Source organism: Lissotriton vulgaris, chromosome 2_2 (genome assembly GCF_964263255.1).
Source record: "Lissotriton vulgaris chromosome 2_2, aLisVul1.2, whole genome shotgun sequence".
NCBI classification, from domain to species: domain Eukaryota; kingdom Metazoa; phylum Chordata; class Amphibia; order Caudata; family Salamandridae; genus Lissotriton; species Lissotriton vulgaris.
Window position 1 is genome coordinate 130,846,837 of NC_141688.1, and position 22,516 is coordinate 130,869,352.

Below are 22,516 nucleotides of genomic sequence, written 5' to 3' on the forward strand. Positions count from 1 at the left end.
ATTACAGCACCACTGAGAAGTGCCAGTACTGCTTCCTAGAACTGTAACCGTTCTGGTGAGCCGAGAAATGCTGTCTCTGTTCCTTAAAACGATCACGACCCTGCTTAAAATGACATATACCAACTACCACAACCCTGATGAAAAAGTGCCGGTATCTTCACATGCAACGGTACCAACTCTGATGAGAAGTGCTTGCATTGTCCCCTACAAATGATCACAACCCTGATCAAAAGTGCCGGGGCTGTCACATACAACGATCCTTCCTCGCATGAGAGGTACTAGTATTATCACTTACACATTATCGCAACCATAGTGAAAAGTGCCGGTGCTGTCACATACACCGATCGTCGGTCTTATGAGAAGGGCTGGTATTGTCACCTAAAGTGCCAGTACTTTCACATGCACCGATCCTCGCTCTAATGAGAAGTGCTGGAGTTGTCACCTAAAGTGCCTGTACTGTCACATACACCGATCTTCGCTCTGAGAAGTGCTGGTGTTGTCACCTAAAGTGCCGGTGCTGTCACATACACCGATCTTCGATCTAATGAGAAGTGCTGGTATCGTCACCTAAGTGCCAGTACTGTCACATACACCGATCCTCGCTCTAATGAGAAGTGCTGGTATTTTCACCTAAAGTGCCAGTACTGTCACATACACCGATTCTCGCTCTAATGAGCAGTGCTGGAGTTATCACCTAAAGTGCCTGTACTGTCACATACACCGATCTTTGCTCTGAGAAGTGCTGGTGTTGTCACCTAAAGTGCCTATACTGTCACATACACCGATCCTTGCTCCAATGAGAAGTGCTGTCACGTACACATTATCACAACCATGGTGAAAAGTACCAGTACTGTCACATACACCGATCCTAACTGATGAGAAGTGCTGGTATTGTCACTTACACATTATTTTTATTAATTTATAACGTTTTATATAGCGCGAACTAGGCCCTGGAAAGGTATCAGAGCGCTTTACAAATGTTACATTATCACAACGGTGATAACAAGTGCCAGTATCACTTAAAACGATCGTCACCCTAATGGGAAGTGCTGCCACAACCATGGGGGGGAAGTGGCAGTACTATCACCCAAAAAGTATCACAGCCCTGGCGAGAAGTACCAGAGCAGCCCTGAAGATATTCCAACAGCAGACACTCTAGGAACCTCATGATATAGCTAAGTGCAACAAGGACACACACACTTTATGACTTGAAAGGTAGTTCATGTAGTCTAGGGTTTATTTGAGGGATTAAAAACGACCTGCAGTTGAAAAAGCCGTACAATGTTTAATGGCCCTGCGTCAGACTGCAGTATAGCGTAAAGATTTTGAAGGACGTTGCTTAAAATAATATGATTGCTTGGGGAATGCAGAATACAACTATATCAGTTTGTAATACTTGTTTTTTATTTCTTGTCTTTCATTCTACTAGGGTCGATAACATCGAAGTCAATTTGGATTGGCCTACAACCGAATCTAAATCTTATCAATTAAAGGCATTTGGGTGAAAGTGCAACTCTAAGGACATACAGCATTAATTATCTTTGTTCACACGAGGCACCAGAGCCCCCCCCCCCCCCCTCGACCCCCCACCCCTCGGTCGGGATGCCTCGCTCTTTCCAGCTGGAAAGGAAGTCGGCTCTGGCCAGGTTTCACCGTCCAGGAGGGGGTGTAATGTGATCCTGGCTGAAAGGGGGAGAGCTCCTGGCATGGGTGGCCCTGCATTCCTCCATCCTACAAATATTCCCCCCAGCAGAACAAACTCTGCGTAGGGACAATACAATGGCCCATTCATGCCCCCTCCCCTTCAGGGCAGAGTCAGGCACAATGGCGGAACAGGAACGGCAAGAAAGCCATGGAGAGCCTCAAAAAGGCAAACGATTTTATGGGAGAAAATGGCTCTGGAACAATCTCCTCCTTTTATTGGCGCATACAAGCCGCCAATCCCGCTGTCTCTTCCCTTAAACCACGGGCATGCTGCAAAGAGCCCGCACGGCACTGAAGGGCGTGCGTGCCCCGGCCGGGCCGCCTGCCTTCCACCGGGAGGCCTGTCCAAGGAGGCCGCATACATTTCCTTATAAGGACTATCTAGGCCGGGATCTATATGCAGCGTCTTAATCAAGTTAAACAAACCGCCTCCGAGGGCAGCCTGCCCACAGCACACACAGGGGCCGGGCATTCCAAGAAGCCGGTGTTTTTTTAGGCCAGCCATGCGCTCACGAATTCCATTTCGACAGAATACCGCCGCTGCCCTTTCAAGCTCACATGTATTCAGGTTGGGAATACATTTTTCCACTATGTCTTTTAGCAGGTCAATTGGGGCTCCGTCAAGAGATGCCCTCCACCCCAAGCGTGGCTGATGGCAGCTGAAACTGCAAAGTATGGGCTAGCATGTTTATTCGTTAATGGTCCTTGATTTTACTCCTGGCTCAGCTAATCTAACTGACAACGTTGATCTTGGGCATGTTTTAATTTATCCAATTTTGTTTACCATGCTTTCTATAGTTGCCAACATTATGAGAACGTATACATTTGATACGTGTTAAAATTCAGGGCTAAATAAAATAACTCGAAATGTCATTTAATTTTATTTCAGGTCTTAGTAGCCTGTGTTTCTCACTGAGGTCTAGATATTTTAATTTGAGAACTATTCTGCGTAAAATGAAATAACGTTCCTACTTAAGGCATTCTGGGGGGCGAGCAGGTGGGGAAGGAGCTCTAGACTAGACCATATAAAGCTAAAGACTATATATATCCCCGGCCTCCTTGCCTGTCTCCTCAGACTGCAGAGCCAGCAGGTGTCATCTTCCGCCTTGCTGACTCTCACTCTATTTTTTCTCCTTGGCAGATGCCAGGGCCGAGCTCTCATCTCAAGATACACAATGGAATGACAGCTGCCACCCCCCGTCTACCGGGACCTGTTGGGTGCGTCCGAGCCTCCATGTGTCCCAGAAGCCTCAGCTGCTGTGCACGGAGGGGCACCGTGGTGGCCAGACCCAAGCCCAGCACTCCATGAGCGCCTCCGGTGTTTGAAGAAACAGGACTGCAAGTGCTCCCTTAAGAACGAAGAGGCGCCCTCGCTTGTTGGAAGCAGGGAACTGCAGGTCAGGCCCTCAGCAGTGAGATCAAGGTCTCCATTGATGTGTGTAAAATCACAAGATGTTCCAATGTAAACCAGGCATGATTCAATGTGAAAACAGACTATAAGACACATTATGCAAATATATAAATAAAAACAAAACAGACACTGCCGAAGTACTGAGTTTACACAATTCTAATTTTGTATTTTAACTCCTGCTCTAATATATTTTTGGCAAATGCTTGATGGTGGGACTAAGCACAGGTGAACATTTTTGTGGTGCGATGTTTGGATATGGTCGACATTTTAGTAATCTATGTTTTGAATTCTATATTTTCCCAGTATGTTTTTGCACTCTGTTTTCAGATGCCACCCCTGAGATTGCTCTGAATTATGCTAGGAGCTTTCATCAGCTGTCCACCCTCGTGTCCTTCTGATGTGCCAATCATTGTGTTAACTACACTTTTTCGCGTCATTAACCCTTGGACAGCCAGTTGGTTGGCACATGGGCACTGGGGATGGCAGCAGCACAGGGAGTGCTATATTGATGACTAGAAGTGAAAATTATGCAAATTAATTGGGCATAAAGTGACCAATGGTATTAATCGACGATTATGATACATTATGTGCACTAATATAGCTCTGCGAGGCCTAGGAGGCAAGCATACACTCTATGGCCAGGGACATCTGGACTGCAAGAGGCCACATCACAAAGAAAGGGTCTGCAACCTCATATTTAGGTGCAACACAACAGACATGTATATCGCCTGACAACTACTGGCCTCACTAAGCCACCGTAGTTTGCACCACCAGATGCATAGTTGTATGGGTGTGTTATCACCTGACAAGTATTGTCGTGACTAAGCCACTGTACTCTGCACCATTAGATGCAGAGCTGTATGCGTTATCTCCTGACACGTATTGTCTACACTAAGCCAACGTAGTTTGCACCACCAGATGCCTAGCTGTATGCGTTATCTCCTGACAAGTATTGTCTTCACTAAGCCACCGTAGTTTGCACCACCAGATGCCTTGCTGTATGTGTTATCTCCTGACAAGTATTGTCTTCACTAAGCCACCGTAGTTTGCACCACCAGATGCCTAGCTGTATGTGTTATCTCCTGACAAGTATTGTCTTCACTAAGCCACCGTAGTTTGCACCACCAGATGCATAGCTGTGTGTGTGGATTTGATTGAGGGGGTATCAGATGCCCAAACCTCGGGCATTCTTTGCAAGTACCTGAAACAGAGATTGGTTATCAATGCATGTAAAAGGTTCTATCTTGGTGCCATGTGACGCATGCACGGGTGCCTAGTCCCCCTCGAGGGGGTCCAGCGGTAGCGGTGCTCGCAGGGGGTGTCGGGGGGAGGGAGTGCTCTACTTACGTCTGTGGCTTTCTTGTCGGCCAGTTCCAGCTTCTCCTGGGCGTCCTTCAGGGCTTCGGAGTACTTGTCCAGCTCATCCTCGGTACCCTTCAGCTTCTTCTGCAGGGCTACCAGCTCGTCCTCCAGCTGGGGGCGGGTGAGGTGTGCGGGGGGAGGGGTGCAGCGGAGGCAGCGTGGGTGAAGAGACAGAAGAGGCAGGCGGACAGACAGACAGGGAGAGGGCGGACAGGAAGAGAGAGAGAGAGAGAGAGAGAGAGAGAGAGAGAGAGAGAGAGAGAAAGAAGAGCATTAGAGAGTGGCACTGCGGAAGGATACCTTAGTCGCCGTCTCCTCGGCGGCGAGCAGTCTCTCCTCGGATTTGTGCAGCTCTTCCAGCACCCTGTCCCGCTCGTCCTCCGCGACCCGCAGCTGCTTCTCCAGCTGCACAATCTCCTCCTCTAACTACAACCACACAGAATCACAGGCACAGGAGAGCTCAGCATGAGATACAGGCTAAGGTGCACAGACAAAACCCAGACCCGACACACTGCATAACACATGGGCCATGCTCAAGGGGAGAACTACAGGCGCACTGTGCGCAGGGATACCCCGATATCACACCCTGCACGTCATTCAGACAGGGCCCAGGCCTGATACAGTGCATAACACGGCCCTTGCTCAAGGGGAGGACCACAGGCGCACTGTGCGCAGGGATACCCCGATGTCACACCCTGCACGTCATCACAGGGGAATGACGCACAGACAAGGCCCATGCATGACACAGTGCATAACACCATGGGCCATGCTCAAGGGGAGAACTACAGGCGCACTGTGCACTGGGGTACCCCAATCTAACACCCTACACGTTATCACAGGCGAATAATGCACAGACAGGGCCCAGACCTAACACTGCATAACAACACAGACCCCAAACTCACACACTAAACGTCATCACAGGGGAGAACTAAAGGCTGCCATGCACGAATAGATCATATTTCACATTCTGCTACATTCAAACACTGCAGAGACACACCCCACAATTCACTAGGTAACATCACAGGCCTGGTGAATGTGCGGATAGCTACAGGCACACGCTGCACAGGAAGGCCCCAAACTCACACACTACACGTCATCACAAGTGAAGGAAGGGATAACTACAGGCTGCAATGCGTGGAAAGAACACAATTTCACACACTACATAACAGCCCTGAACGGCGAATGTGGAGACAACCAAACGTAAGATCTACAGCCTCACACACTACATAACTTCAGTCAAAACATGACAACTACAGGCAAACACAAGTCATCCAGACGACCAATTCACATGCCACATATCATAAATGGCAAAGGAGGGGTGCCCAGCAGGCACACAGTGACCAGGGAGACCCCCCTAACTCTCAAAATACATAGTACCAGAAGACAAGGAGGGGTGAGCTGCAGGAAACCCCTGCCAAAGGGACCACTCACAATCTACCAAAAAATGATGCTACAGGAGTGAGGATACAGCCATCTCTCTGACGCACAACTTCACTCAAACACATCAGCTTTCTGCAGACTCCGCCTCATGGAATGCGTCTATTAATGGGGCTATCATAGTCACGCCCTGTGGCTTTACTGTCCTCAATGGAGAATTTATCCCCAGAGCCCGCGGACTCGCTGTCCTCGATTGAGCTTTCGTCTACAGGACCTGCTGACTCACCGTCTCAATGGAGTTTGCATATAATGAATTTATAGACTCTTTGTCCTCAATGGGGTTATTCTACACTGTAGGCTCAGATGGTGAGTGGTGCTATGGACCGGCTGTCCTCAATGGCGATGCCCCTAAACAGAGCCTACAGCTAGTTCACTCACTGATCAGTTCCTATAGAATCACTCTACTCTAGATTGTTCCTTTACATGTGCCCCATAGCCAGTATACCCTATATTGTTTCCCTATACCTACACTATAGTGTTTCCCGTGTGTACCCTCCACATTTTCTTTACTCTATGACTATTCCCTCTACGAGGCCCATAGCGTCTGCACAGTGTATGATTTCCCTATACCTACCCCCATAGAGTTTCTGTGCTCTATAGTGATATATTATTGATATCACAAAGAGTCCATTAACTCTATATTCATCTGCTATGTACAGCTCCCCTCATAGTTACTGCACTTTATGGTAACCATTACCGCACTATAGCTACTGCACTCTTTGGTGATCACTACGCCGCCATAGCTACTGCACTGCACTCTATGGTAATTACTACCCCTCTATGGTCATTACTACCCCACCTTAGTTACTGCACTCTATGGTAATCACTACCCCTCCATGGTCATTACGACCCCACCTTAGTTACTGCACTCTATGGTAATCACTACCCCTCTATGGTCATTACTACCCCACCTTAGTTTCTGCACTCTATGGTAATCACTACCCCTCTATGGTAATTACTACCCCACCTTAGTTCCTGCACTCTATGGTAATCACTACCCCTCTATGGTACTTGCTACCCCACCTTAGTTACTGCACTCTATGGTAATCACTACCCCTCTATGGTACTCACTACTCCACCTTAGTTCCTGCACTCTATGGTAATCACTACCCCTCTATGGTACTTACTACCGCACCTTAGTTTCTGCACTCTATGGTAATCACTACCCCTCTATGGTAATTACTACCCCACCTTAGTTCCTGCACTCTATGGTAATCACTACCCCTCTATGGTACTTGCTACCCCACCTTAGTTACTGCACTCTATGGTAATCACTACCCCTCTATGGTACTTGCTACCCCACCTTAGTTACTGCACTCTATGGTAATCACTACCCCTCTATGGTACTTGCTACCCCACCTTAGTTACTACACTCTATGGTAATCACTACCCCTCTATGGTACTCACTACTCCACCTTAGTTCCTGCACTCTATGGTAATCACTACCCCTCTATGGTACTTACTACCCCACCTTAGGTACTGCACTCTATGGTAATCACTACCCCTCTACGGTACTTACTACCCCACCTTAGGTACTGCACTCTATGGTAATCACTACCCCTCTATGGTACTTACTACTCCACCTTAGGTACTGCACTCTATGGTAATCACTACCCCTCTATGGTACTTACTACCCCACCTTAGGTACTGCACTCTATGGTAATCACTACCCCTCTATGGTACTTACTACCCCACCTTAGTTACTGCACTCTATGGTAATTACTACCCTGCCATAGGTACTGCATTTACTCTACATATCTCGTGGTTAATGTACTTTGTTAGGATGTCATATACACTCTTCTCTTTTCCTCGCACGGGGCTGCTTCCCCCCACAGAAGGCCCCTCTCTTCTCAGACACTTCACCCCAAGCACAGAACCATATAGTAATTCACCACTAATCCTTTTAGGTTCAGGAGTAGCGTGCTACTCGCCGAAAAGCGCCTTGATGCGTTCTCAGGGGCAGACAGCCATATATAAATGCAATTACAAATGCTCCCCTTCCTCGCAGGCACAGGTCCCACCGGTTCCACGCAGCGCCTCCCCCCCCCCCCCCAATCCATCCGGGAGTTCCCACCTAGGGCTATCCTCCCCTCACACACAGGGCCCCCTTCAGACACAATCACAGACCCCCCTCTTCCACACATATGGCTCCTCTTTCTTACTAAAACTCTCCTGGAACACACTGACAGGGCTACCCTTCTTCGCACATACGACCCCTCCGCCCTCCCCACATTTCACTTCCCACACAACCCCCACCCACGTCCTCCCACCTGGGACTTCCCGCACAGGGATGGCGCTCGCCCGCCGCCCTTTCAAGCCTCACATCTGGTTCGTGGGAATTCCTGTGCCCCCGTCTATACTGGAGTTTGCTGCTGAACAACGACCCCCTGAGGGCCACAAAGGGTTAAGCTGAAATGACAAACGAGGGGGCGGACCCCCCAACAAACACCCAACTTTCTAGAACGGATGTCTCTTTTCAGGAACTTTCTCTTCTTCATGCCGCTTCGAGTTACAGCAATGTCAAGTCCTTGCAAAACAGATGGACTTCTAGATAGAGTGCCCTCTGTTGAGGCGGTGGGAGGGGGTGACCCTGTTACACACCGGTCACGCGTGGTCAGGGGTGGTAGGCGCTATATATGTTACAGGATCACCCCATCCCACCCCCTCCTCAACAGAGGGCACTCTATCTAAAAGTACGGCTATTTTGCAAGGACTTGACATTGCAACTCTCGGAATAACACCTTTTATGGGAAATACATAATTTTCAACCCTGGCGCTCACTCCGGAGCTGTGGAGGGCGGGGCGCATCCATGTACGGGGCACCCTCAACCCTGAGAGGGAGAGCCGGTGGGGGGCTGCTGGACAATGAATGTCTGCATCATCTTCAGAGACCTGAAAGGGAGACTACACCCAAGGTAAAATATATTTCAGCAAAATAGGTTTCCACAGACAGGATAAGATGAGTCCATCCCACAGCCCGGTCTGCAACCCTATACCCACGGGGTGAATCACATACATTCCAGCAGATCGAATTCATCTGCCACAGCTAACCACAGGCACTTAAAGCGCACAGCTAACCACAGGCACATACAAAAAGTGTACGAATCCCCAATCCGCACGGTCCACTGCCATAGTTACTCGCAGACGGGATGACATCAATATATAATTGTATTTTTCTCCATTTCTGGAGCTAAGCACAGCCCAAACTGGTGCAATCTATCTCAGAATATACACTTTCACACTCTTGAATCACAAATTGAAGACTTTTAGAGTATCCCAATATTCTGCCAGAAACACACCACGTGGAAACAATCCCAAAACGTATTCTAGGTGCCTGGATCCATTTATAAAAAGCAAGAAGAAGAAATAGAACCAGTAAAGTGATAAAAATCCACTATTTAGACTAGGTGCTGGGCTCCATCCAGACCTCAGAAGCAGCCAGTAAAGACGTCTTTGGGACCTGACCATGGTGCTAGGGCGCTTAACTGCAGTGAGGATGCTTGCTGACTGGATCGCGCCGGTGGAGGCTGTGAGCCCCCTAACTTTTCCTTAAGTGGCTTGTCAGCCCGGCCTGGGTCCCCAGCGACCCCCCTGCCCGGCGCACTATTTCTCCTTGGGCCCTTGGAGCCGGCGGCGGAGGGATACTTGGGTGCAGACCTGCTTGCTCTTGTCCTCGGCCCCCTTCTTGTCGGCCTCCGCCTGCTCTGCCCGGTCCATGGCATTCTCCTTGTCCAGCTTGAGCATCTGCATCTTCTTCTTGATGGCGTCCATGGCGGCGGCGGGAGTGGTGGGCCGGGCGGCGGTGAGCGGAACGGAGCGCGGTGCGGCTGGTGCTGCGGCGGAGGCGGGAGCGGAGTGCGGGGCCAGGCGGGCCTCCCGCACTATAAGTACGGCGGCAGGGGGGGGCGGCGCATTCCGAGGGCGCTAGACTTTTTTGGAAGCGCCGGCCTGGCCCCGGCCCCCGCCGCCCCCCGCCCGCCGGGACCCGACGCCCATTCGCTGCCGTCAAACATTTGACCGAGGATGTGACTATATATGGGGCCGAGGGCTGGTGGAGGGGGTCGGGGCCGCTATTTCTAAACTTCGGCCAGGACGGGATGAGGGGGAGGGGGTGTGGCGCTTCGCCTCGAGCTGCCCCGGAGGGTGGGGCTTGAGGGAAGCCCAGGGTGTCACACAGACCCGCAGGGTGGGACTTTCAGACCCGGAGGGTGGGACTTTCAGACCCGGAGGGTGCCTGCCTTTGGGTGGGGGAGTGCGTCTTATAATAATGCTATAACTATGGGACTTTGGACACACTGAGAATAACTGGATTCTTAGCATGGGATTTCCACCCCCCGGGATGCGGGTTACACCGCCACGAGCGTGGCATTGACGTCACTGTGGAAATGGAGATGAAGCACCCCGAGAACCGGAGTGTCATGCCCCTGGGGGTGGGTCTCATCTTACAGGGTGGCAAGGGGATGTAAGGCACCCCGAGGGGCGGGGGTAGGAAGGTTACGCGCCTCGAGGGTGCAAGTCTCGCAGTGAGAGCCCTGACAACGCGACTGGCAGGGCCCTTAGAGTGACACCTCTGACAGTCCGTGACGTTTGTGGGGTGCACGCCTCGAATAGAGAGGGGGCGTTCAGCCCTGAAGTCTTTAGATTTTAAACACAATGCGTCCGGGAGCCTTGAAGGGTACCCTGTGAACATGTCGTGCAGCACCCTGAGGACGGAGCTATATGAGAGGTGGGGGGCGCTGTATGAATTAACAGCTCCTTATGGGTGGACTCGGCCAAATAGTAATGATGTGAATTGTAAAACATACCCAGTGCTTGGATGGGAAAATAGAAGTGCAGTGACCCCATACCAGGGTACCTATTTGCTTCTGAGAAGTGCCATACTCCTCAGGTGCTCAGATGGGCACCTATTCTCCCTCTCAAAATAAAGAAGTGCAGGTACTCAGCACCCGAGAGCTCTGGCCCATTTAAAGCACAGTGCCTGAGAATGAGCTGTGCCACTACTGTAATCCCCAAGCACAGAGGTCCAACCCATACCCTGAATGTGGTCCATACATCACCACCCTAAAGGGGGAGAGCTTGCAGCACCCTCAGGGTGGGTCTCGCCGGACAGTGCTTGATTTGTAAAAAAACATAAGGTCCAGGGCTCTCGTCAGGAGGCCTTTGCAGCTTGTACAACAAATTGTCCTTGCCACGCTGCCAGTGATAGTAACAACTCAACTACTGACCATCACACTCTTAAAAGTGTGACAATTCAGAGTATTCCAGGCCCCCACAGCTACAAGATTGACTTGGGTGGGAGGTAATAGTCATTTTTAATTTATATTCAATCAATTATTATCAGTTGTTGTGGTCATCTATAAATTAGCCAGACATCACTATCTTGTGGCAGACTGTCACAAGCACCAGTGTTGATAAATAAGCACTGGTGCCAAGCACCAGAAACCACGGGGTCAAATTAAGCCCTGGTTTTGGAATAATATCAAGACCAGAGACCTTGCATAATCAAAAAGAGGGTTCTACAACACCCTGAAAATCGAGTGTTTTAGCACCCTGATAGTGAGAGGTCCTACTACACAACAAGGACCAGTGTTACAGAAGCATGACAATGAAACCTATAGCAATCCCAGAATGGAGGGCTTACAGCACCCTGAGGCAAGGTCTTGGAGTACCCAAAGGCAGGGATTTGCAGCCCTGATGTTACATTCAACATACCCAAGGATAGGGATCACAGCAACCGGAAAGATGTCCTTACAACTCTCTCAGGCTAATGGAGAAGATCTTTAACCTACTCGTGCCAACGTTTGTGCACTTGAATTGACAAGGATGGAGTATTTCAATAGAGTGGTAATGCCATTCTTTAAATTATACCCTGCTAACAGGGTCACAATGCCCAGAGTGGAGGGAACATTTGGTCATGGAGTCTTACACCACTCTGAGGGGGTAAAGACAGTCTGATGGGTCCAGGTAGGATGGAAAACTCAAAGGATGGAGTATTTCATTACAATTATACCAGAGTTCTCTAAATAAGGCCCTGAGAATTAGTCTTCCAACACCCTGAGTTACATCACTTGGAGCGTGAGGGACCTTACAGTGTTCTGAAATTGTGCTGTACAAACAACCGGAAAACAGTACTCATTTTATTATAGCCTGAAATTAAGGATCTTACCTCTATATCCTGCTCGGGCTGTTAAACAATGCCCAGAAAACTAGATTCTTGAAATAGTAATAGAAAAATGAAGGATTTTATCCCAATACCCTCAAAATGGGAGCATTATATTAACATCTTCTAACATGAGTCTTACACCTGGATGGACCCTTCTAATGGAAGTCGTACAGCAGTGCACAACCTTAATATTGATTGGAAAATATCATTAGTCATTAATATCATTGCAGTATCAGCATGTTGTCTATTTTATTGTGGTATCTACTATCGCATGCAAACATATCGTTTTTAAACAGATTTTTAAATATCATAATTTATATATTTTTAAAAAATACCATTATATGTAATATTGGTTATTTTACTTTATTTATTACGTTATTAGTGTATTTTTGTAAAAATGTTTTCATAATATATATTATTTATTTCATTTGTTAAGGAGCTGTAAGTTAGTAGGAGAATTGGGTAGAAAGCATCTTTAAATATGATTTTTGTATTATTTTTTTATAAATGTAAAACAATGCATTTGATTTTGGTTTGTTACATTTTTTATAAGAATTTGATTTTTTAAAAATAATTACGACTTGGATGTGGACAAATATAGTAATTAATTTAACATTTTAAATTTCTTTTGTAATGATGTAAAAACACATTAATCTTTTATTTTTTTCTTAAATAATTTGCAATTTTTTTATATTCATTTGGTTTTTAAATACTTTTTTATTATTAGGTATAAGTGTTTTTTGGATTTTTAATTTTAAGAAATTGGGTTTGTTTTAGCATTTTTCAAATCTACTTTATTTCTTGAGTAGGTTGTGGTAAAGATTGTAATTTGATTGTTCAGGGGAATCACTCTCCCCCCAAAGTCCATTATTTTCCATATTGTGGTAAAGTTTGGAGTGGGTTAGTAAATATGACCATCCCCACCAACAGCAACATTTTCTCCAATGTGGTTAAGTTTGGAGAGCGGAATGGTAAATCTGCATCCCCCTCACTCAAAGGCTAACGTTTTCCCAATGTTAAGTTTGGAGTGGAAAAACTAAATTTGCACCCTGAAGCTCCAACGCTTTCCAAAATTGTATTAAGTTTGAAATGGGCCTCTAAATCTAACTTCTCGAGTTCCCAACATTTTCTTCAATGTGGTTAAGTTTGGAGAGGGAATAGTAAATCTGGCCCTCCCAAAGTCCAACACTTTCCCTAGTGTTAAGTTAAGAGTGTCAATAGTTATTCGGGCCTTCCAACAGTCCAACAAATTCCCCAATATGGTTACATTTGGAGTGTGAATAGTAAATCTGATCCCATCTAAGGTCAACATTTTCAACAATGCGCTTCAATTTGGTGTGGGAATAATATACCTGACACCCCAAAGTCCAGGTTATTCAACAATTTACCTCAGGTTGGAATGGAAATTGTAACTCTGACTCTGCCAAAGTAAAATCCTTTATTTAAAGTGAACACTCCCCTCTCCCCACCAAGCCCAACGTTCACCGCTTTCCCCAGTGTGGTTAAGTTTGGAAAGGTGTTAGTAAATGTGAATCCCACCCCCTAAAAGTCCTACTTTTCCCCCAATAGGTTAAAAGCTCATCTATAAGGGGCTATGATCCAAGAAAGAGTGGCCTAGATACTCACACATTGGTTCAGGCGGTTCGAGCACATGTTTTGATCAAGGCGAGATGCACTCTCGCCTTGATCATACCAACTGCACATTGGTGTGCATGCATGTAGTAGGAGTAGAGTCTCGTATCACCATATCGGGTCCTCCAGACATCTTCGAGCCTTCAAGCCTGCAATCAAACCCTGAGTCTTACCGCCAGCTTATCGGCCACCGCTCAAGGCAAAGGCAGAGTTGAGCGATTAAAGTTTGTATCAAGTGCATAATTAAAGCACCACACTAAAATCAATGCACCAGCTTCCAGGTGGCCAAGAGGCGGCATGGAGATTGAATGGAGGAATGTGACCTGGTCATGTTAGGTGCATATGCACTTCTCAGAGTAACATGTGTACCATAAAGTCTGCTTGTAACCAACACATATCATCATTCCTTATCTATTGTGGTTGTCACCTCAAAAGGCACCCAAGCCTGCACCCACAGGAGAGCCCCCCCATAGGTTGCGTACTCTGTCACAAATATCTTCCCCCTCCAGTGGTGCTGAAATTGCATGATCGCAACCCCCATAAGGTTTGTTTCTTGTTTGATTGCAATGTGCATCCCCCTACGTCTAAGGTATCTGTGTATGTTGTGGTGCTTAGCTGCAGACCCTATTCCCCGAATGTTCCATGTCAGGAGTATGAGACCTCGCCGTATGTGAGCCAATAGGTGCGTCTACCAGTGCTCACCCCATCAAAGCCTCCAGGGTGAACCCCTCCCTGCAACCATAGCTTCCAACTCAGTATGCCTGTCAACCCCTGATACAGAAAACAAACACAATCTCCAAACATCCAGTCCCAAGGGCAGTTCAACAATGACTGTCCATCCAAACTGTAAAAAGAACAACTGCAGTACAATCATGGCTTTACTCAGCCCCCTAAATTGCCTAGTAAAGTGGGGCAAGTAGGTAGACCGGAATCAGCGTGGCATCGGCCCCAGTGTATTTTGCTAGCCCATGGGGACATCGTGCCAGCAGGAGCAGTTCAAGGCTCCCACAACACACAAAGTCATTTAAAAAGGGGGGGGGGAAGGGTTGGCCTCCAACAGGTCCAGGAGGTTGGGCGTTCCATGTCTCTCCTTTGCATGGTGCTCCCTAGGTCCATCCCTCTAGCCAGACAGCACATAGTAACAGGTCCCCTCCCGCCTACACGTGTAAGGGGCAAATAACAACAAAGGATACTGGCAGGCTGAGTCAGGCAGTAGGCTGCAGCTGTTTCAGCAGCGCAGTGCCCTCCATGTGGCTCTGCGGTGCTGCAAGCCACATGGGGCTTGCAGCACCCATTATCAGTATTTTCAGTATTCAGAGGAGTTCCACAGGTGTGGGTGGCATGACGACCGGAAGGCCAGCATTGTCCAGAGTTGAGCTATCCGAATCCGATTGCTCAGAGCGTTGTACTGAGTACTCACTTCTGACTGAGTCTGCCGCAATGTGTACAGTGATCACCGCCACTGCCAGGAACACTGCAGCCCTGTCCATCTCCGTGTGGGACCTTGTTGGTTTATTTAACACCCGTTGCTGGGATGCGTAGTAGGTAACCTTTCCAAACCTGCATTAGTGTCGATGCCCCCAGTCTGGTCCTCTTCCGGGCGATTTCTGGGCCTGTAAGCTTCTCTAAGCCTTCCCTGGATTAGTGCAATAGTGGGCATTGACATCTAACATTATTTTGAGCAATGCCCCGAACAGCAAAGAGTACTGTAGCCCTTCATTGCGCAATGCCCACTTCACTTCCAAGAAGGAGGCTCTCTTGGACTGCACCACTGCAGTGAATCTGTGAAGCATGACACTTTACTGTTCCTCGCTTATAGAGAGCCATCTGAGCATGCCTTCTGCAGCAATACATCTTTGTCCTTATAATGGAGTAGCTTGGCCACCACTGGTCTAGGTGGCTTCCATGGGGCACGTAGGAGGGCTGGCACTTGGTACTCCATCTCCAATGCAAAGAAAGAAGTCATCTGCTTTGGGGCCCCCTCTGTCTTCAATCAATGCTCCAGGTAGGCCACCATATCACCTCCCTCAGTGCCCTCGGGGAGGCCCATTAAATGAATATTATTGCAGCAGTTGCACCCCTCTGCATCGTAAGCATGGTTCTCCAATACTTGCACTCTCTCAGCCAGTTCTGTTACTTGTGAAGGCAGCGCTTTCTGACTCCCCCAAAGCTCCTCAATGTGTGCAATTCAATGCAGATAAGACAGAGGTGCTTTACTGTCCGAGGGACAGAATTCCCTCTGTATTGCCATGTAACTTCTGGCCTGCTACTACCTCGTCCATGGTTCAACCTGTAAAGAAGATCCGTAATCTTGGCATCTTGTTTGTTTTCAAACTTACTCTGGAATCTAAGGTCATGAAAACTATGGCCTGCTGTCTGGCTATTATCAGGTCTCTACGGAAGATCCTTCCTCTGCTTCCATCTCATGCCCGGGCTTTGATAGCACGTAGTACTATTCTTAGTAGACTTGATTATTGTAATGCTCTGTTTCTCGAGTCTCCTAAATTCTTGTTGTACAGGTTGCAGAGGATTCAGTCTATAGCCGCCAAATTGGCTTTGGGTTGGCCCAGAAGATCTGTCTCTTCAGTGGCTATGGCAGAACTGCACTGGCTTCCGCTTAGACAAAAAGTCCAGTTCAAGTCTCTCTGCATAGTGTTTTAAGCCTTGCATAGGCTGGGGCCTGTGTCTATGCAGAGAAAGTTTGAGTGGTATGCTCCTGCGAAATGCCTTCGCTCTTCTTTAGCAAGACATGTGATAATTCCCAGATTTAGGAAAGTCAGGGCAGGTGGTCAAACCTTTGGATACGCTGCTGCAAAACTTTGGAATCAACTCCCTCTGGAGCTAAGACAAGTTAGTGATCTGTGTGTCTTGAGAAGGAGACTCAAAACTTGGTTGTTTCCTAAAACCTACTCGGATGTCGGCTCCGGTTCATCTTCTTGTCCTTTCTTATCTTGAGTCAACAGCGCCAGGATGCCTTTTAGGTGATAGTGTGCTTTATAAGTTAAATAAATAAATAAATAATTCAGTCCCTTTGACCCTGTCGGGCAGTTTATGATGGTCCGCACGCAGCAGCCCCAATTCCGCGGACACTGTAGTGATGTGACTTTGGAGGGTATCCTTGGTATAGAGACAAAATATCGACTTTTAATTATCGACTAGACATAATATTGAGTAAAAAATGTAGAATAGACAAAATATCGACTAGACATAATATAGATTACCAAAATATCGACTAGAAAATTTTAATATCGAATAGAATGGACATAATATCGAATCAAAAATATAGAATGGACATAATATTGACTAGACATAATATAGACAACAAAAATATCGAATTTAAGGTAAGTTAATAATAATTTTTAATTTTTGTGTAATATAATTCTGTAGCGGGTTGTGGGTTTATAGGGGAATAGGGTGGGAAGTAATTTAATTATAATTAATTAAATATGTTAATTTATTTATTAGTATATATTTAGAATTAATTGTTAATTAATTAATTGGTAATTAATTAAAATATAATTGGTAACTAATTTTAATTGATTAATTGATAAATATGTTAATTTTAGTAATTTCTTTTCTGTAGCGGGTTATGGGTTTATAGGGGAATAGGGTGGGAAGTAATTTAATTATAATTATTTAAATATGTTAATTTATTATGGATATTTATTTAGAATTAATTATTAATTGTTAATTAATTAAAATATAATTGGTAATTTATTGTAATTGATTAATTGATAGATATGTTACTTTTATTACATTATTTTCTGTAGTGGGTTGTGTGTTTATAGGGGAATAGCTTGGGAAGTAATTTAATTGTAAGTAATAACATTTTTTAAATATTTTTTTGTGTCTAATTTTTCTTTATTTTTATATTGTAAATTAATTTATTGGTAATTGGTAAATAATTAGTATTAGTAGGTAATTTTTATTATTAATTAATTTTTATTTGTAATTGTAATTGATTATTTAATATGTTTTATAAAATTGTAAAATATTTTAATTATTTTGTAATTGGTATTAATATTTAAGTTATTTATATTTTTATATGACGTATTTACTTTCCCTACTATTGCAATCACTGGAGTGGGAATAGTAATTTTTACCCCTACGCTATCCAACACTTTCCCTACTGTTGCACTCACTGGAGTGGGAATAGTAATTTTTACCCCTTCGCTATCCAACGCCTTCCCTAGTGTTGCACTCTTTGGAGTTCGAATAGTAATTTTTACCCCTACGCTATCCAACGCTTTCCCTACTGTTGCACTCTCTGGAGTAGGAATAGTAATTTTTACCCCTACGCTATCCAACGCTTTCCCTACTGTTGCACTCACTGGAGTGGGAATAGTAATTTTTACTCCTACGCTATCCAACGCTTTTCCTACTGTTGCAATCTCTGGAGTGCGAATAGTTATTTTTACCCCTACACTATCCAATGCTTTCCCTAGTGTTGTGCTCTCTGGAGTGGGAATAGTAATTTTTACCCCTACGCTATCCAGCGCTGTCCCTACTGTTGCTCTCTCTGGAGTGGTAATAGTAATTTTTACCCTCTCACTATCCAACGCTTGCCCTACTGTTGCACTCTCTGGAGTTGGAATAGTAATTTTTACCCCTACGCTATCCAACGCTTTCCCTACTGTTGCATTCACTGGAGTGGGAATAGTAATTTTTACCCCTACGCTATCCAACGCTTTCGCTACTGTTGCACTCTCTGGAGTAGGAATAGTAATTTTTACCCCTACGCTATCCGACGCTTTCCCTTCTGTTGCACTCACTGGAGTGGGAATAGTAATTTTTACCCCTACGCTATCCAACGCTTTCCCTACTGTTGCACTCACTGGAGTGGGAATAGTAATTTTTACCCCTACGCTATCCAACGCTTTCCCTACTGTTGCACTCTCTGGAGTGGGAATAGTTATTTTTACCCCTACGCTATCCAATGCTTTCCCTACTGTTGCGCTCTCTGGAGTGGGAATAGTAATTTTTACCCCTAGGCTATCCAACGCTTTCCCTACTGTTGCGCTCTCTGGAGTGGGAATAGTAATTTTTACCCCTACGCTATCCAATGCTTTCCCTACTGTTGCGCTCTCTGGAGTGGGAATAGTAATTTTTACCCCTACGCTATCCAGCGCTTTCCCCACTGTTGCTCTCTCTGGAGTGGTAATAGTAATTTTTACCCTCTCACTATCCAACGCTTGCCCTACTGTTGCACTCTCTGGAGTTGGAATAGTAATTTTTAACCCTACGCTATCCAACGCTTTCCCTACTGTTGCACTCACTGGAGTGGGAATAGTTATTTTTACCCCTACGCTATCCAATGCTTTCCCTACTGTTGCGCTCTCTGGAGTGGGAATAGTAATTTTTACCCCTACGCTATCCAACGCTTTTCCTACTGTTGCACTCTCTGGAGTGTGAATAGTAAATTTAACCCTCTTGCTATCCTACGGAAAAAATATTGTATATGTTTTGTTAATAATATGTATATATATATATATATATATATATATATATATATATATATATATATATATATATATATATATATATATATATATTCTCCAAAAGCTATCAGCCGATAGCGCAAGTCAGCACTCAACACAGGATATGTTTCCCAAATTATCACGATTTATTTTCAGAAAGCAGCATTCATCGCACAACACCAACGCGTTTCGCAACCCACTGTTGCTTGATCACGGTAGGGATACAATGTTACGGTTCTCTTTTGTATTTTTAGAAAAAACCGCCTCAACAACACATGATGCTGATCTCACTTCCTGTCCCACGACAGGAAGTAACCTGGGAATTGTAGTTTTTATAAAAAACAAAGTGTATTGGTTGGGAACAGCGATGTTATTGTATAGCAATTGCTTTGTTACAATGTATATAGCATTTCAGATGTGTAATCATAACTTGGCGATCCATACGTATAGTTCAAATTTTATAAACCTTGAAGGGTAATGCCTACACTTTGAGTGTGTTTATCGATTAAACACACGAAACACACCAGGAAGGGGGGTTTTAATGCCCTCTGGTGGGCAAAGTAATTTTAACATAGGATGTGAAATAGAGCTCTCTGGTGAGCATATATGCTGAATTGCACACTGATCAAGGCCCTCTAGTGGGCTAATGGTCATCATATAGATACCCCTTCAGTTGTATTCATTGTTAACTCATTTGGTTATAGGTTGTTTTGTTACCCCAACATCAATCCATATATTCTCGTATTCTCAACCAGTTATTATATCATTATTAATTCATAATGCACACAAGAGGGTACGCTGTTCCACGATGTTCCAACCCATTCCCACTCACACACATATTTTCATTAAACTTGTCTTCTATTAGTCTCTATTTCTCATTGCAAAGAAATTATTCCGGTACACAAACAGTTCTCAAATTGTCAACTTAATCATAAATGTACATAGAGTTCCTCACTCTGATTTAAACCCCAGGGGCTCATCGTTCGGAAGTTTAGAATTTGTCTAGATTCTCTACATTTAAGTTGTTTCTCCTGATCTCCGCCCCTTTCGTGTGGCAAGACACATTCCAGTGCATATGTTTTCAAGAGTTTCCAATCACTATTGTGCATCAACTCCATATGTTTCGCGACAGCATTGTTTTAGTCTTTATTTACTGTGGCTCTAATATGTTCCAGGATGCGTAATTTGAATTGTTTCTTCGTACTTCCAATATATTTCAGTGCGCACGGGCATTCGATTACATATACCACGTGCGTGCTTGTACAGTCTATCAATTGGTTGATCTTCCACAATTTTTTGTTGGGTAAAATTGCTTCTTTTTTATTGATGGCAATTTGGCAGACCTTACACCGTTGGCATTTGATGAATCCTTTCGTATTCATCCATTGGATTCCCTTTTTCTTTTTGGTTCTGTCCTGGAAGTGGCTCTGTATCAATCTGTCTCTAAGGTTTTTAGCTCGGCGATATGTAACTAGCGGATGATTGCCCATTATCTTACCCATTGTTTGGTCTAATTGCAATAATTTCCAGTTCTTTCTCAGAGCATTAACAATTTGTTTTGATTCTCTCGTATAGTCCAGTATCAATCTCACTTTTCTTTCATTTGGCGCTTTATTTTGGGTGGTGTTTAATGCTGTTTTTTTAGTTATCAGAGCATCTTTTCGTTCCTTTTGGTTTGCTCTTTGCCATCCTTTTTCGATAATAGCTTTATGGTATCCTCTGGTTTTGAACCTTTGAGCCATGTTCTTACTTTTTGATTCCCATTCTTTTTCTTCTGAGCATATTCTTCTTACCCTCAAAAACTCCCCATACGGTATATTTTCCTTGACAGAGGGTTTATGGAAGCTGTCGAAGTGTAAAATTGAGTTGGTTGCCGTATTTTTTCTATGGAGTGTTGTCTCCACTTTGTTGTTTTGAATATAGATTTCTGTGTCAAGAAAAATTGCTCTGTCTTTACTGATATGATATGTAAAGCAAATGTTTGAAGTAGAGGAATTAAGAATCTGAAAATAGTTCTCAAATTCCAAGGCTGTTCCTTCCCAAATTATCAGAAGATCGTCTATGTATCTGATCCATTTGGCTATTTTTTCCACATAAACATCATTATCAGCATGCCAAGCAATCTGTTGTTCCCACCACCCCATTGTGAGACATGCATACGCTGGGCTGAATGAGAAACCCATGGCACAGCCATGGATTTGTTGGTAAATTTCATCTCCGAATAGAAATACATTTTGGGTTAGGCACATCTCCACCATGTCAATCAGCATCTGGTTATGTTGATTAAATTGAATATTCCGTTCTTTCAAAAAGAAAGCACAGGCTTTCAAACCAATGTCGTTGTCAATATTTGTGTACAGAGACACAACATCCATTGTGACCAATAGATAGTTAGTTTGCCATGGTAGGTCCTCTAGATGTTTAAGCAGGTCTGTTGTGTCACGTAAGTAAGAGCTTAAGCTGGTAACAAACGGCATAAGGAAAAAATCAATATAGTTTGCAATTGGCTCCATTAGGGACCCTTTCAATGACACAATGGGTCTCCCTGGTGGTTTTAGTGGGTTCTTGTGCACTTTCGGTAGAAAGTAAATTGTAGCCATTTTGGGATGATCCGTGCACAAAAATTTCTTTTCATCTGTGTCAATTAGATTTTGATTGTTCCACATTTGAAGTTTTTGATCCAATTTTTCTTTGAATATTTTCGTTGGGTTTGTTTTTAGTTTTCTGTAATATTTTTTGTTGTCCAACTGTAAATGTGCCTCAGCCACATAGTCAATGGTATTTAGGATGACAATGTTTCCGCCTTTATCGGCGGACTTTATAGTTATTGTTTTGTCGTCTTTTAAGTTATTCAAAGCGGTTCTTTCATCTTTAGATAGGTTGTCTTTGTACTTTTGTCCCTTAATTTTGTAGTTGTCTTTGACAATAGCCTCTTGAAATAGGTCAATCTTGTTCCCTTGAGGTAATTGGGGGTAGAATTTTGAGGGTGCTTTCATCCCACTTAGGCCTGCGCCTTTTTGATGTACTGTTTGAGATTCTGAGATATTTTCCCCCTCATTGTCTGTGTCTAAATTTGTGAGTAATGTCAATGTCGGTAAATCCGCTGAGGTTAAACTTTGTTCTGTGATAGATTCATCTGATCTTTTCTGGTTTATATTTTTTACATATGTTGCCATTTTTTCATTTTCCTCAAAGGTTTTCATAAGTTTGATTTTCCTGATATATTTGTATATATCAATTCTCGTCTGTGCTATGTCCATTGATTCGGATGGACAAAACGTTATTCCTCTTTTTAGTAAAGATGTTTCATATTCATTAATATTTCTGTGA

General features: G+C 44.8%; 1 protein-coding gene across 12 annotated transcripts in view; it reads right to left on the reverse strand.

Annotated features, from left to right (window-relative positions):
• Positions 1-9,921, reverse strand: part of TPM1 (tropomyosin 1) — a 43,992-nt gene extending 34,071 nt beyond the window's left edge. For 3 of the 12 annotated variants that reach the window (XM_086959463.1, XM_086959465.1, XM_086959464.1), the window contains exons 1-3: positions 9,572-9,781; positions 4,778-4,903; positions 4,463-4,588 (exon numbers count right to left, since the gene is read on the reverse strand). In XM_086959463.1, the coding sequence (XP_086815589.1) occupies positions 4,463-4,588; positions 4,778-4,903; positions 9,572-9,685 (366 nt within the window). In that variant the 5' untranslated portion in view covers positions 9,686-9,781. Of the gene's footprint in view, positions 1-4,462; positions 4,589-4,777; positions 4,904-9,571 lie in introns of all 12 variants that reach the window. The other 9 variants (XM_086959457.1, XM_086959456.1, XM_086959455.1 and 6 more) reach the window with 6 other exon arrangements.
• Between the last annotated feature and the right edge of the window lie 12,595 nt (positions 9,922-22,516).